At 40.8% G+C, this 16,236-nt stretch overlaps 1 protein-coding gene across 1 annotated transcript in view; it reads left to right on the top strand.

Moving 5' to 3' along the window:
- The window catches only part of xirp2a (xin actin binding repeat containing 2a), a 62,278-nt gene that overhangs the window by 13,751 nt on the left and 32,291 nt on the right, over positions 1 to 16,236 (top strand). The window contains exon 2 of the mRNA XM_086044276.1: positions 4,428 to 4,539. Coding sequence (XP_085900402.1) covers positions 4,428 to 4,539 — 112 coding nt within the window. The remainder of the gene's footprint in view (positions 1 to 4,427; positions 4,540 to 16,236) is intronic.

The raw sequence follows: 16,236 nt of genomic DNA on the forward strand, positions 1-16,236 counted from the left end.
TACAGATCGAAATATTTCCGAGCCTTGACTAATTGTCAGTTATAAAAGGAGAAATGTACACAGAACAGGAGAGAAAGAGGGAAAATGAATCACAATAAGGAGAGAAAGGTCGACAGCACTCTTCAGAGACCATAAATACACAAGGGTATGTCATTAAAAACCAAGTAGGAGCAAAGATTATTGGTGGAGAACCAAAATGTCAGTGGTTGACACAAGAAAAAAAGGTTAGGTTTCTGTCTGTGTGACAGTTGAACAGTCACCTCTCCCTCTTATAGGCAGACACCAATCTGAAGATTCTATGAAAGATGGCACCGTGTCATCTCTCCAAGCAATACGATGCACACATCGCTGTTACCATGGTTTCGCTATTGCCCCGTTTGAATGGCCTTGCAGTTGGTGTATGTCACAGGAAATGGTCCCAGATGGCCAGAATTGATTTCATTAGCTGAAATTCTTTTCAGTGAATCCATTTTTTACCTCCTATTATTCCTTCAGTACATCTGCTGGAGCCCAGAACCATTTCACCTTGACCATCATGAGTGAGAACCCCTTCGTCCTTTGCCTTGTCCCTCCCTCCACATGGAGACCGAAGAAGTACTGTAGATGCAAATAAGTTTAAACACTTGCACACACGTGTGGTTGTATGTTTTCAAGATTGTCGGATTAAATGATTTTGATGATATGTCTACAGACCATTAGATTTCTCCTGACTGTGGCTCACAGTGCTGTGCTGCTACACTTCAGACTCCAGTTTTGTGACCAGCGCAAGTCTAACTGTGCGCATCGGTGGAACTTCCTTTCTTTTGGTATTTTTGAAGAAATGGTATTGTGAGAAATGGCGGTTTGCACCATTGTGGGTGTGAACACAGCTGACTAGCTTCACGGCCAATGGAAGCAGCTCCTATCATTCCCTTTAAAGTCAGCGCATGAGAAGCGCCCAATCTTCGACATGACGGAAAAAGAAGCTGACTCAACGGGTCTGTGCAGGAAATCGGAGTGCCCAAAGACGTTAAATAGGAAGTCAAGTCATATTCTTGAAAAAAAATATGTTTGGGTTGATTTCCACTTTAAGAAGAAGAAGTACGTTTATGAAGAACTGCAAGCAGATTTCCATTGGAGGATGATGTTAAGTTGGCAAGGGAGATCACAGGTAACTCCTGTGAAGTGGGCCCTTGGAGACCACCTTCCCACGTTCGTGTCAAAGTAGTCAATTGCAAAGTGCTGTACAATTAATTTTCTGATTGTGGCTGAGCACCCTAAATTTCAGAGATATTCCACAGTGCTATACAGAGTTACCTGTCATTCATGTGTACCCAGTCCAAGAACCATTTCTAATATACTTGTTGTTGTCCGTGATTCCCTTCTGTTGTGAAGTCAAGCACACATTTTGTGAAACATGGAGCACTGGGGAGCCAGCTTAGACCATGTGGCAGTGCTCAGTGCAGCTCAGTGACTTGAACTTTATTTGAGAGAAAGAGGGAGAATGACAGTGACAGAAAGGGAAAGATAAGGACTATGAATGATGGGTGAGTGTGAATGTGATACTGTGCGAAAGTATGCAAATGAGAATACATGTGTTTTAGAGATTTGCAGGTTTGAAGACAACATTTTTTTTCTTTTTGAGCAATTTTTCAATTATTGGTTGACACCTAATAATTGCATAATTTTGCCATGGGCACAGTGTGCATTGCGTGACTGTAATGGCTCCATGATGACGCCCCGCAAGATGCAATTCAAAGACCGCTACAGGGAAAACATAATTTGCATAAAACAAACACCCATACATTTGCAAGCACGCACACACAGACACACGCACACGCACACCCACACGCATGCACACACACCCACACGCACCAGATTTGCAAATGGAAAAACATGTCGTGTAGGCTGACTTCTAAGTTGTGACAAAATGCTTGCAGAAGAAAAACATTCCACCAAGGACGCGTCCTCATTGAAGCTTTTTTTTTTTTTAAACAAGTATAATTAATTACATACAGCAGAACAGAATCTATTCAAGTTCAACCAAGTGCACTTCCAGTCAATGCATACCGTGCTGCTCATCCAAATTTACTTGTGCAATATGCGTAGATCAGATGAGCAGCACTGTTTGTGCTGTAATTGTATGTATGTATGCATGTACGGTATATGCCAGCCAGCTGTCATTGCTAACCTGCATTCAAATCTGAGTTTGTCCTACTTTTCCAGTGTCAGACTGTCATTTGAACAACCTGCACTTTTCCTATGGATCCAGCTATACAAGCAGACATGATGGTGTACAGCTGCACTGATGTTGGAAAATCATGGGTTTCATCTTTTCAATCTGGTTTCTGCAAAGAAATTGACTCTCAGTTACCCATATTGTGCGGTTTCTGAAGCATGAAGTGTTGCAGCAGTTTTGTCAACTAACTTTAGCTGTTATAGTGAAATGTGATTCATATTTGAGTCGGGAGCAAGCAGAAACACCAGAAAATTGGCTTCAGAAACTCACTAAGTAAAATTGGGTTCAGCACTTTTATACTCTCTGGGCTCTATTTTCGTAGACAGCGCACCTGCACTCGGGCCTAAAACCAGGCGCATTTTTGCGCAAGTGCAAGCCGAGTTGACTGTGTTTGAGAATTTGTCAGACCGTGCCGCACCATGATGGGCGTTTCAGCAGACTGAGGGCATTTTCTTTACACGCCCCCGCCCCGCACAATTTGTTGGCTGAAACTAGACGAAACCTTAGACAACCTAAAAGCGGGCCTAAGTTGTGGCACAAGTGGTTCAATGTGATTTTGATTGATTTGTTCGAGGTGCAGGCAGTCAAATTCTGAGCTCTGGGGTACCACATACCACAGTATGTTTTGATGATGTCATCGTATTTCATTCATAAATATGACAACAGCGCGCATTGTACCTTCTGAATCTTTAGAGAAATCAATTGATTAAACGCATTATCATAATTATCATTTTTGTTATATTTTTTAAATCACCCTCCTTGGCCACGGCGCATGCTATTGGGCGGCAGGGGGAGGGTCACACATGCAGTACCCTGGTCACCATTGCAATACAAGGTTTTGGTCGAATCAACTACCGTACTGATTATTTAGCCTTGGAAACTTCACATAAACACACCTGCACCTCTGAGATAAAGGAATCACATTAGGCTGGTGCCATCCATCCATCCATTATCTGTACCGCTTCTCCTCACAAGGGTCGCGGGGCATGCTGGAGCCTATCCCAGCTGTCTTTGGGCAGTAGGCGGGGGACACCCTGAACTGGTTGCCAGCCAATCGCAGGGCACACAGAGACAAACATCCGCACTCACAATCACACCTAGGGGCAATTTAGAGTATCCAATCAACTTACCATGCATGTTTTTGGACTGTGGGAGGAAACCGGAGTGCCCGGAGAAAACCCACGCAGGCACGGGGAGAACATGCAAACTCCACACAGGGAGGCCGGAGCCGGGATCGAACCCGCGACCTCTGAACTGTGAGGCGGACGTGCTAACCAGTCGACCACCGTGCCGCCTTAGGCTGGTGCCCTTTATCAATATTAATACATTTTTTCTTACTAAGTGGTGTCTTGACATTGCAGATTACCTAGACAGAGAAAAGTTATTGCTCGCGTCTTGATTAGGAAAGGCACTTTGTCAAAGCTGCTTTTGTTTATACTAATAAGTGCTCTATAAATAAAATGGACTGTATACTAATTTGTGCTCTATAAATAAAATGTAGTTGACTACAGGTACAGTTTTGAAATGGGGAAAAAAACCTCCACACGGGCAGGTCGGAGCTGAGATCCGAAGCTAGCTGTGCAACATGAGAGACCACCGTGCTTCCCTGTCTCCATCATGATCAACTGTATTTTCTTCTTCCTCATCCACTCTCCAGTGTTACTGTGTGCATTATCTGTTTTATCAGAGAAGGAACAATCTCTCTCTCCACAAGTCAGTGGACAGTAGCGTGTTTACTTATACTGTAGGCTACATACAGTAGCATACCATGCCACCATACCAAATAACAGTGAATGGTACCCCAACAAAAGGGTGTTGAAGGTGGGACACTATAGACTGCATAATTTCATATTTCTCAAGTTATTGATGGGGAATAGCGAGTGGAACCAGGCATCATCCAATTGCTATCTCTTGCTATCATCCAATTGCTATCTCCATGCTGCTTCTGTACTGCATCAGTCTTATCATTCCATATTTACTGGATCCATTTGTCCTTTTATTTTACAAATGAAACATTCCCTGCTGAAGTTGCTTCACTTTTATGGCATTTTTAATTCATGGGTACTTGTAATTGTCTGGGCAACAGACAGCTGCTGTCAATGACCTGAGGTGCCACATTTCCTTTGTCATAGTAAAAAAAACAAAAAAAACAACAACAGGTGTTGTGATGTGAAAACTCTCCCCCCTTTTTTGTTCTCTCTGTAACCAGGAAGTGACAAGCACCCATGCATCACCATCCAAACGAGTCACATCCAGATGTATTGTGCTGCCCGATCAACCACGAGATAAGCCAGTGGCCTTTTGTCTGGATGACAGCTTCTGTAAGTACTTTCGATGAAAATGTAATGTGGATGTGTGATAGGATGCCTGATGTTCTTCACTGGCTCTTTCAAATAACAAATACAGCTGTAGAACTTGGAAAAAGGCAACTTGGGAGCGCTAGATTATTTTTGCCGGATAAGACTGCCTCTCTGGAACATTTTTAATAAGGAAAGTTGGCTCTTGGAAGATAACTGTGTCTTTTAGATACTATGCCTTCAGACACTGATAGCAACACTGAAGAAGTCGCCCCTAGTTTGTTTTCCGCTGATTGTGATAGTAGTGTGTACACCTAACTTTCACAGTACTTAGAGTTGTGCGTGTGTGTGTTTGTGTTGGCCCAGTTCACTCACAACTCAGTTTTCAGAGTCTGCTCGAAAGCTGAATGCCCTTGAGTTCATACAATTGGGAATTTAACCAAAGGTATGGGAAAAATACACCACAAGTTGTATAAAACTTGAGTTCAAACCACCAACCATGTATGGCGTCATGCAAGACCTGAGCAAACCTCACGAGACCTTAGCTCAGCGAGATCAACAAAGAGGCAGGCACATTTTGCAACCACACTGCTCCCATAGCCTGTACACAACACTCTCTATATAACACTTAGTAATGTACAGTTGTCATTGCAATGCTGTTCGTTAATATCTTTTTCCAACCGTATACTGCGGATGTACAATATTGATCCATATATAGCCAGATACCTGTACAATTCCACTGCCTATTTATGTTACCTTTGTTCACACCATCATTTGCATAAATACTGCACATACTGTATCATGCATAGTATAGCATAGTATTCTGTTCCTGTATTATTCATTGACGAATAATTACTTTACAGCTGTTGATTTATACTGCTGGAATTGGTTTCATATATTGTAAACCAGGGGTGTCAAAGTCAAAGGGACGGAGGGCCAAATAAAAAATTTTGTGACAAGCCGAGGGCTGGACTGATAGAATGTTCATTGAAATTTTTTAAAATGTCCAGGTTGGTTTGGGTCATTCGCGCCTGCTGATGATGTCACGCTTTATATTTCTGTAATAAATTTCTTTGCCTCTATGTTTGTCACCCCCTGGCTGTTGTGTTTTTATGTCCGGAGTTACTAAAAAAAAAAAAAAAAAATTACCGGTATATTACTGCTACTTTTGCGAGGCAGCTCGTACGTCACTTCCGTCTATGACCCGAGAAGAAGCCGCTGCCCGTCTTGTGAAACAAGATCAGTGGAACGTTTGCGTTTCTCCTGACAAACTGGAAACGATTTTCTGGTTGACTCGGGCTGCAAGATTGTATGAACTGTACATAATGTGAAGTAAAAAGGATCCTAAGATTGGTATGATGTCTCCAGCTGACTCTATTTTAGAGTGGCATGGTATGGATGTGGGTGCTCCTGCCAGAGAACACAGGCCCATATTACACTTGACACGTCTATTTATTGTGGTCTGCAACAACTCAGACAAAGAATAACCTAGCGACATCATCCAATGCATATCCATTAGTTAACAATATGCCTAAACCTTACAATTCACAGTATTGAGCAATTAAACAGCTAAACAATACATACAATACACATTCGCACGTTTCATCACTAAAATAGTAAGCATACTAGCCGAAATAACTAACTAGTGTTCATCAACGTGACATTACTCACGAGAACATATCTAGGCTATTATGTACATCAGTTACCTGACACGAACCTAAATTATTAAACTCACCTTTTAACATTTACACACAACAACAAACGTGGTGAAACACGGGAAATCTGCAACTACTGAGTTTGCTGGTACGAACAAACTACTAGCTAGCTGTGTCGAAGGAAGAAAAAAATAAAAAACACGTCCCTCGTTATCAACACTTAGCGCTTGAGGAGCGTTCAATGCCTGCTTACAGTGTGGGACATATCAGCACTACATCGAAACTCAATGAATTTATCAAATGCCAACAATTACTAATAATAAAACAACGTGAGATTTCTAACATGAAGTATTTCTTAATAAAGCATGTTTTACTCCGAATAACTTTTCACCACAATCCGATTCTGAAAGTCACGAAAAGTGACGTGAAGCCTTGAGTCGGCACGTAGGCGACCGAAGGACGATCCTCGCAAAGTAGCGGTAATGTTTGTTATGACAACAGCCAGGGGGTGGCAAACATAGATGCAAAGAAACATATTACAGAAATCGTGTAACGAATTGGGTTATCTGTGTTGTGGTCGAAATTGCCAATCTTGCCAAATTGTGTTGTTTCCGAGGTTGATGAATGCATCGTGCGGCTCGCTGGATGGGAGGGCACGCAAGCGCGAGTAGCGGAGGACGAAGAGGAGAGCTTGAGGGAACGGTTGTCGTATTGTATTGGCGTCGGCTGCGGCCCACAGTAGCCGGTTGGACTAATAAAAATGTGATAATTAAACTACGTCTGTGTTCCTGGAAGACGCTACAATATATTTTAAAGCGTGACGTCATCAGCAGGCGTGAAGGACCCGATCACTTCTGCTACCCACACCAGCTTGCTGCGGGCTGCGGGCCGGATCTAATAATAAATCAATATTATCCCAGGGGCCGTAGAAAACCTTCTCGCGGGCCGGATGTGTGTTGTAAACAGTACATAATTCCAATTTATTCATGTATTTTTCCATTCACATTTGAATCTATTTTATTTACCCGTATCATGTATAGTTGACTATATGCACTCAACAAAAATATAAACGCAACACTTTTATTTTGTTTCCCATTTTTTATTAGATGAACTCAAAGGTCTAAAACTTTTTCCACATAGATAATATTTGTCTCAAATATTGTTCACAAACCAGTCATAGTGAGCCTTTCTCCTTTGCCGCCTCACAGGTGAGCCATATCAAGATGCTGATTAGAGACCATGATTAGTGCACAGGTGTGCCTTAAACTGACCACAATAAAAGGCCACTCTGAAAGGCGCAGTTTTATCACGCGGCACATTGCCACAGATGTTGCAAGATTTGAGGGAGTGCATGACATGCTGACAGCAGGAATGACAACCAGAGGTAATGCTCGTGTATTGAATGTTCATTTCTCTACCATAAGCCGTCTCCAAAGGCGTTTCAAAGAATTTGGCAGTACATCCAACCAGCCTCACAACCACAGACCATGTGTAACCACATCAACCCCTGACCTCCACATCCAACATGTGCACCTCCAAGATCCTCTGAGACCAGTCACTCGGACAGCTGCTGAAACAATTGGTTTGCATAACCAAAGAATTTCTGCACAAACCTTCAGAAACCGTCTCAGGGAAGCTCATCTGTTTGCTCCTCATCCTCATCGGGGTCTCGATATCACTACAGTTCGTCGTTGTAACCGACTTGAGTGGGCAAATGCTCACATTCGATGGAGTCTGCCTGGTTGGAGAGGTGTTCTCTTCATGGATGAATCCCGGTTTACACTCTTCATGGCAGATGGCAGATGGCAGACAGTGTGTAGTGTGTGGTTTTCTGAGTCTCCAGACCCCCCATGCCCCATAAAACAAAACCTTTGTCAGAGTGTCCTTTTATTGTGGGCAGTCTATGGCACACCTGTGCACTAATCATTGAGTTTAATTAGCATCTTGATATGCCACACCAGTGAGGTGCATGGATTATCTCGGCAAAGGAGAAGTTCTCACTATCACAGATTTAGACTGGTTTGTGAACAATATTTGAGCAAAATGGTGAGATTGTGTATGTGGAAAAAGTTTCAGACATTTGAATTCATCTCATAAAAAATGGGAGCAAAAACCAAAGTGCTGCATTTACATTTTTGTTGAGTGTACTTGTGAAGTTTTTATCATGTATAGTTCATTCTGCTCAGTTCCATTGCTTGATGTTGCAAATATGCACATTGACGTTTTTTATTCTTTATTCGTTTGTGTTGTTGCTGTTCACTTTGGTCCTGTAAAACAGGAATTTCCACTACGGCGGGACTAAAAAATATTTATTCTATTCTTCTTTTCTCAAGATTTGTGAAGTAGGAGGACTGAATTTGAAAGCAGTAAGACTCCAGCATTATCATATGTCGTGTGTTAGGGTGGTGATATATTTTTAATTTATTGTCCGACTCCTACAATTAACAGTGATTAAGTGATTATTAAACTTTACAATAAGAATTTTAAGAGGAAAATTGACATTTGAATTTCTTGTATGCAATCTTTTTATAGATGCCTATTTCTGAAAGTGTGTCTGTTAGCAACACGTTCAGAATTTTGAACTACTTGTCAAGCTGTACCCTTTCGGCATAATTTGGACAGGTGGAGACACCTTTTCAAAAATGTACGCCGTACAACGCGAATCTATACGGCCAAACTTCGTTGCTACCGCCACTCTAGGCCGGTACGTCACTAATTTTAACGGGCATCCGTTAGCGATTCAGACTGCAAACTTTGGCCGACTTTCACTAGCCCCCAGTCATCATTGCAATTGCCTCATTATTAAATGCGCGTGCCCACAGAAGTGTACGTAAAGTGCGTCCAAACATTCCCACGCAAAGTATGGAATTTATCCATTTCGATTTGTGCGTGAGGATGAATGTAAATTTACACACAGCCCTGACCATGCATACACAAAACACCTTGTGGTAGAACAGTGAAAGTACAGGTAGAACCGCTATACAGACATCACTAACAAGCCAAAATGATAAAAGACTTTCCCAGACATAGTTGGAGCCATTGATTAACTGCACCATTTTCTTGAAAGCACCATCACACAAAAAATTCAGCTACATCAACAGGAAATTATTTCATTGAATAAATGGACAAATAATCAGCGGTCTACTGTCGGTGGGCTGGAGGAATTAATTCCCACACGGTTCAGTCATTCTTACAGAATCACTCTGTGGCTGTGCGCCTCCAGTCAGAAACTGAGGAGGGCTGGCTGCGTGTTGACAATAATTACACCACGTGTCCCCCAGTTTGCAGTACAGGTAGCCAAATAACTTGCTTATCCTCGCCCAATCAAAGATAATTCTTGTCTGTGGGCCGTGACACATTCTTTTTTGAGTTAAATGTCAAACCGTTTTTTTGGTAATTCTTCCACGCTATTTTTCTGCAACAATTGTTCCAAACAATACTAATTATTTATTTCCACTTTTCAGACAAGAATGTCAAGTATGTCAATTCAAGATGTAAAAATAATGCGTCAGTGCAAGAGAAGTACTATTTTAAATTTTTAAAAATCGAGTGGTAATAACCACACTCTATTCTTTTATAAAGCCGCCAATATCGTCATTGTCTGCAAACATATATCTTAACCATAAATCACGTTCGACTGGTTCCACTGTTTCAAAGTCCACATCGTCTTTTTCACTACCGCCACTTATTTCAGAGCTCCCGCGATCATCTGCATCCGCCATTACGGCCCCCCAAAAAATCCCTGATATCCTCCGAGGGCTCATGACGCTGTCACATGGTTATTCTGATACATTTCATTGGCTAAGAGACCGAGAATTGGATTAAAAAAGAAAATGACGTATATGCTCTCCCAGCTCAAAAGGTAGAAAGACGCAACAGTGCTCGCGGCTTTAGTGGTAGAAACGCGGTTATGCGCTCCCGGCCTTAATGGATTAAAGGGATTCCTGCTGCTATATATGGTCAAATGGAGGCATTTCTCAATACAAATGAGGATAGATGTGCACAAGCGTGGCAGTTCAGAGCAGAAGAGATTTATCAACACTCATTACTTACTGGTGAGTGTATGACAGGTGTCCGCACGTTTTACTAAATACAGATTTTTTTCTATTTACACACATACTAAATTCCGTATGTCGTACAGAACCTGTTCTACACACTCTTTGATAAATGAGGCCCCAGGTGAGCAGTGGCTCATTTGCATGACACAGTACCATCCCCTAGCTTCATCAAGCGAAAAATGGGGGTCAAAAGTGTGCTGTTTTGATTCTTGGGGTATTTTATCAAATTGATTTGAAATTGCTATAGTATTCATTGATTAACAGAATTCTTCCCACTACATTCAAGTGAAATCACAGTAGATCAGCAGATGACAGCAACAACACACAAGCACGTGCACGCACACACGTACAACACTAACGCACCCACACACCCACACACGCAAACAAACAAATTGGCAGCTTCACTATGCCATTTCACCTTTGAAACCCTGCAAGGAATTTAAAGCTGGAGCCCACTTGATGATGTTTGTTCTGCATGTTCTCCTGACCGCGCAGCGGTTTTTGTCTCCGCTGACAGGTTGTCACTGACAACGTCGCATAATCTGCAGGGTCAAATGACTGACTATGGCGGCAAGAGGTGTTTTGGAGGGACAGGATTTGAGTTGGGGGCCCGTTTCTCGCAAAGGCGTCAAGTTTAAATAAAGCACAGTGGCATAGTAACTATTCTTTAAACAGATGCAAAGCTCCCTTCCATATCCCACTGCTACTGCTCTTCATAAATACTTGTTGACTTGTTACTACATCTGTCACTCACATGCTTCATAAGATAATTCAATACAAGAGCTCTGCCATTGACAGAATAATATTTGATGTATACATAAGTATACACTATGCATTGTGTTGCAAAATTAACTCAGTCTTCCTCAGATATTTTTGGAAGGTATGCAAATATGGCTAATAGGCACTGGATTTGCCACCCTATAAATGCGTTTTTCCCCCCTACCTATATACCTATAGCCTACTTACCTATATAGAAGTTCACAATCAATATTTATCAATATAAAAACTTTCAAGAAATCACATCATACTCAGCAGAGATGCTAATGCAGAGCCTCCTTCCTGTCTGTGTAAGATAATTGTTTTATTAATACAACCAGCTCTAAAAGTGCTCAGAAAAATCAGTTGCTGGCTTGAGACACACCTGCCAGCAACAGTGATGGTTGACCTAGTCTCATGAAGTCCAGTTTTTCTTGAGTTCACTTTTCTTTCAGTTCACCTTGAAAGTATTAATTAATGTGTTCATGTGTTAATTACAATTAATATGGTAATGTGTTCATTACAATTAATTTATGAAACTGTAGGCTGTAAAAAAAAAAAAAAGAATACACAGTTTGCATTTCAAACAATGCGGAACATCTGTCAATGCACCTATTGCCGGTACACTCATTACATTGACGGACATGTCAGAGCTCGTCTAATGGCTTCCAAAATAGAGGATTCGACCACGTTGCTATGACTGTTAGGAGGCAAATTTCATTCCTTTTTTTTTTTTTTTTTTTTAACTACATGGTGTAAGCCTTGTGCAAATTCTGCAAAAAGGTGTTTGCATCCCACCAAATCGCTTCGACTGTCCAGTTCTATAGATATGAAAAATATAATAATAATAATAATAATAATAGTAATTATAATAATATAACAGGTTGTAGAATGCCGTCTCTATGACATGCCTCTTTGAGATGCGTGCGTGACCCTCAGTATGGCAAATTTGTCAAGCGAAGAACAGAATTTGGATGTAGAAGGAGTCAGGGCACGGAACTGGAAAAACAGAGAGTATTTATAGTTTGTAAATGACAAAATAAAGGTGACGGCATACATAAAGATCCATACCAACTGATAACATCAAGGGTCCAACCCAAAACACAGTCACCAGCAGTCACAATAAAAGTGTCTGCACATTTCATGTGTGTGTATGTCATGAAAACCAAAATAACTATGCCTGCACATTGTGCTGTACACTCTGGCACACAACGCCTTACAGTCACAATAAGATTAAGATTATTTTTTATCTCTATTTCAAATGTTCTTTAATAGCTCATGCTGTAATGTAAGCAAGAATCCTCATGAAAATCGGTTGAGAATTGAGCAAATTGTGATTATTATTTTCCATATGTCCATGTATTGCTTTTAATGGGAACATCGCCCCCACCAACATAGCCACTACATAAGTATGTTGAATAGTGGGGCTACTAGAGCATGCTATTGTATCTCGTCATCTATTCAGAAACCACTCGCAGTCCTAGTATGAGTTTGAAGTAAACCAAACTCAATCAAATGACTTTCCTCAATACCAAAACTAGTACATTAACATTTAACAAACTCAAAAATTCACTCGCCAAGTGGATTGCTTAGAGCTGTAGACCAATAGCGGTAGAAAATAAAGGATTAGAAAATGTGCTACAGATGTTGATACATGTGATCCAACTTTCCAACTGCCATTCAGAAATCATTTAAAGGCCATGCTGTCTTGGAAAAAAAAAACTTTCCTAAAATGGCACTCTAACTTTCGGTCTGTCTAGTTATTATTTTATTCAGTCGTCCACTAAAGTCCATTTAAATGAAAAATGTTTACTTTTTAGAACAAATAATGTTATATGATTAAAATGTGATTAATCAAAATTAATTACAAAGCCTCTAATGAATTAGATCATTTTATTTAATAGAGTGCCACCCCTAAAGACTGTTTAGTGTTTACAGCTCTTGTAAAAATAAAGCACACTAGGGTAGATGGTGTTATAAAATATGATCACAGTTAGATCATATTTTTTAATTAACAGTTACATGTGTAAAGAGAAATTAATCACAAACATAATATACCATCCCAGGTGTACCCCGCCTGTCGCCCAAGTCAGCTGAGTCTCTACCTCAACCGTGACTCTAAGGAGGATAAGCGGTATAGAAAATGGTTGGATGGATGGATATTGTAAAACCAATTAAAATGCTGCCACAATGATACCAAGTCATCAATATTCTCTTCATGTTGTGAAAAGTGGTGTTAAAAAAAGCCAAAGAAAAAGTGAAGTCGTTGCAGTAGTGTACATTTGTAACCTTTGATGCTGGCTAAAATGAGCTCTAGTGAAATCTCACACATCTAACTTTATAGTGTTTTAGTATTTAGTATTTTATATTATTATTATTATCATTATTTTTATTATTATTTTCTAGGGCTTTCTAGGTTTCTAAATTGTACAATTCTTGTGGGTGGAGGGCAGTGGGCTTCAATTTTAAGGTACCATTAATTAATTGAATTTGTGACCCATTTGTTGTTCAAAAACACAATTTTAAACACTAAGGGGTCCTCTGTGTAGCTAAAAGATCAAAGAAACTGTTCTTTATTTTCATTTTGGGTAGTTAGTATACAGTAGGCTTTCATTTGGTATTCCATGGGAGTGCGTTTATTTTCCACTTTAGGAACAGGAAATCCATGTGCAATTTCAGTGGGATTATCAGCCGAGTGCAGCCTCTCCTCAGGGCCGATAACCTCACTTTTCTGTGGTCAATGGGCTGCCAACAACAGCTCACGGGGTGGGCTCAAGTCAGTAAACACCAGTGATCGCGGCTAATAATAGAGAAAATAGAGATGAATAATTCATGTGAAATGGATTCAATCTTGTATTGTGGGAAGGATATAGTGCCAGAAAGAATGAATGAAAGGCTTTGGGTTGTGGTCAGTGGTTTATGAAAGGATCCTTGCTTATGCTGTAGGGCAATGTTTGTTCACAGGAGGAATAAAAGTAGAACTCTGTTTACGTCGGCTGCTGCTGTTTCTCGGTGCATTTGGTCGGATGATTCAAAATCCGTCTCTCTCGGGCCTGCATTTGACATTCAATGGCTGTCCATCGTTTGAAGAGATGCTCGATTCTGTCTGCTGTCACCGATGTTTAGCAGATGAGGTCGTTCGCTCAGTGCAGACTCAAGAGGTATTACATTCTGCATACCTGTCAACCCCGGGCTGTGCTGAATCTTACAAAAGTTGTAATTTGCCCGTACATTTCGGTATATAATCTTACAGAGTATCTATTTTTAATCGTACACAGTATTTATCTCTCAGCGGGAGAGATGTGGGAAACGGATCGGATATTTCTATATCGAATCTTACACAGTGTCAATCCCTCAACGGGGCGAGGGGGGGTCACTTTCCTCGTGAAAGTCGGCCGAAGTTTGCACTCGGAATCGCTAACGGACGCTCCGGATTAGAGCCGAAATGGGCAAAACGGGTTTGGTCTAACAAAAAACGAATTTTTAATGTTTTTTTTTTTCCCCGTACAAAAATTGGTATACGGCGTACACAATTTGAAATGATCAAGAAACGTATAAAATACGGGGAAAACATACAAGTTGACAGGAATGATTCTGTGCAATTTTGCGTTTCAATGTGTGGACCCCTGCTACTGTATACCACACATTTTGAAGTGATCCGTTTTTTAATGGATTTTTATTGTATACAGGCCTTTGAATTTAGATTTGTCAGTGCAGTACCACACACTGCAACATGCCGAACATCACTGAGGTCTACTGGTAGAGATGCAGCATTCAATTAAGAGCAAGAAGAAGAGGCAGAGAAGGTCCCTAACTAATCTTCCACACCACTCATACTGTCCATGTGTATCCCCCCCCATAGGTGTGCCACTGCAAGTGGTTTTAAAATATATAATAAAGATGTTATTAATATATCAATAAAACTGTATTGTATTGCAATACCAATATGTTTAATGAATTGATTTATCGTGGGTCGCTGATAGTGTAGTGGTACACTCGCCTGAATTGTGTGCGGGCAGCGTGGGGTCGGTTCCCGGTTAGTGACTGTGTCTGTGTGTGTGCCCTGCGACTGGCTGGCGACCAGTCCAGGGTGTAGTTCGCCTTTCGCCCATAGCCAGCTGGGATAGGCACCAGCAGCTACCCGCGACCCTGTACAGGATAAGCGGTGTGGAAGATGATGATGATGATGAATTGATTTCTCCAATGATTCAAAGGGTTTGAAAATGTAGACATGGTTCTAGCAGGCATTAAGTTGACTGTACTTTCAGCCACCAAATTGTCAGGTGCGCCGGCGCATGCCAAAGGAAACGCCCTCCGTGCCAAATATAAATTATTTTTTTCATGCTTTATTTTTTTGTATTATGTTTAATTACTTCACTTAGACTTCATTTGGCATTTTCTGAAATTACTTCACACTTGAGCTTTAATTATTATTTAAAAAAACGTTTTAATTGATATCTTGTAAAATAAAAATTTAAACTAAAACTACAGGTGTTGAATTAACACCAACATATTTGAAGTGTAGAGCCCAAAGTCATAAATGTGTAATTGTTGAATCCAATAACAAAAAAAGGCCTGTGCAGAGGACAGTTTGTTTTGAAATACTAAATCAAAGCAAGTCATTAAGAATGACTACAGGTCATGTATTGGAGCGAATTAGATTGTGAAAGAGTAACCTCATGAGGCAGATGGTGAATATACAGTAGAATTTTTATCGTATTTTCCATACTGACTCTGACTTGTATGTAAAGTCTGCATCCATAACACTGCTGTGACATAAGGTAACGGGCATGTGGGGTACCTCGATACTTGATTCTAAAAAAAGGCCAAGGCGCATGCACCAATCCTCTCCTGTAAGTCCATCCTATTTTTTACGAAGGGGGATTCTAAAATAAAATCAGCTGTCACTGCATGCCAGGGCCTCACTGCTGAGGAGCACGCTGCCGGAGCTGGACTCCAAGCTTCTCTGTAGGTCTCTATCCACGGACTCGACTTCTTTTTCTTACAAGTATTCCTTTCTGGAGTTGCAAGGCCTTTTTCTATTAAGTGGGATTCTATTGACTTCGGTTGGGAAGTGTGTACTTGGCAGAAGGTAAGCAGTCATGGTGAATTACGGGCATTCAAAGGGTGAGCCTCCTTCAAAATAAGCATGTACAGTGCTCAGCATGTATGAGTACACCCCCCTTGAAAATGTGCAAGATTTTATTCAATATATCAATGAACGTCAGTACAATTTCCAAAATATGTGTTGA

The sequence above is a fragment of the Filicampus tigris genome, chromosome 1, assembly GCF_054856515.1.
Source record: "Filicampus tigris isolate MCC_2025a chromosome 1, RoL_Ftig_1.0, whole genome shotgun sequence".
Lineage (NCBI taxonomy): Eukaryota > Metazoa > Chordata > Actinopteri > Syngnathiformes > Syngnathidae > Filicampus > Filicampus tigris.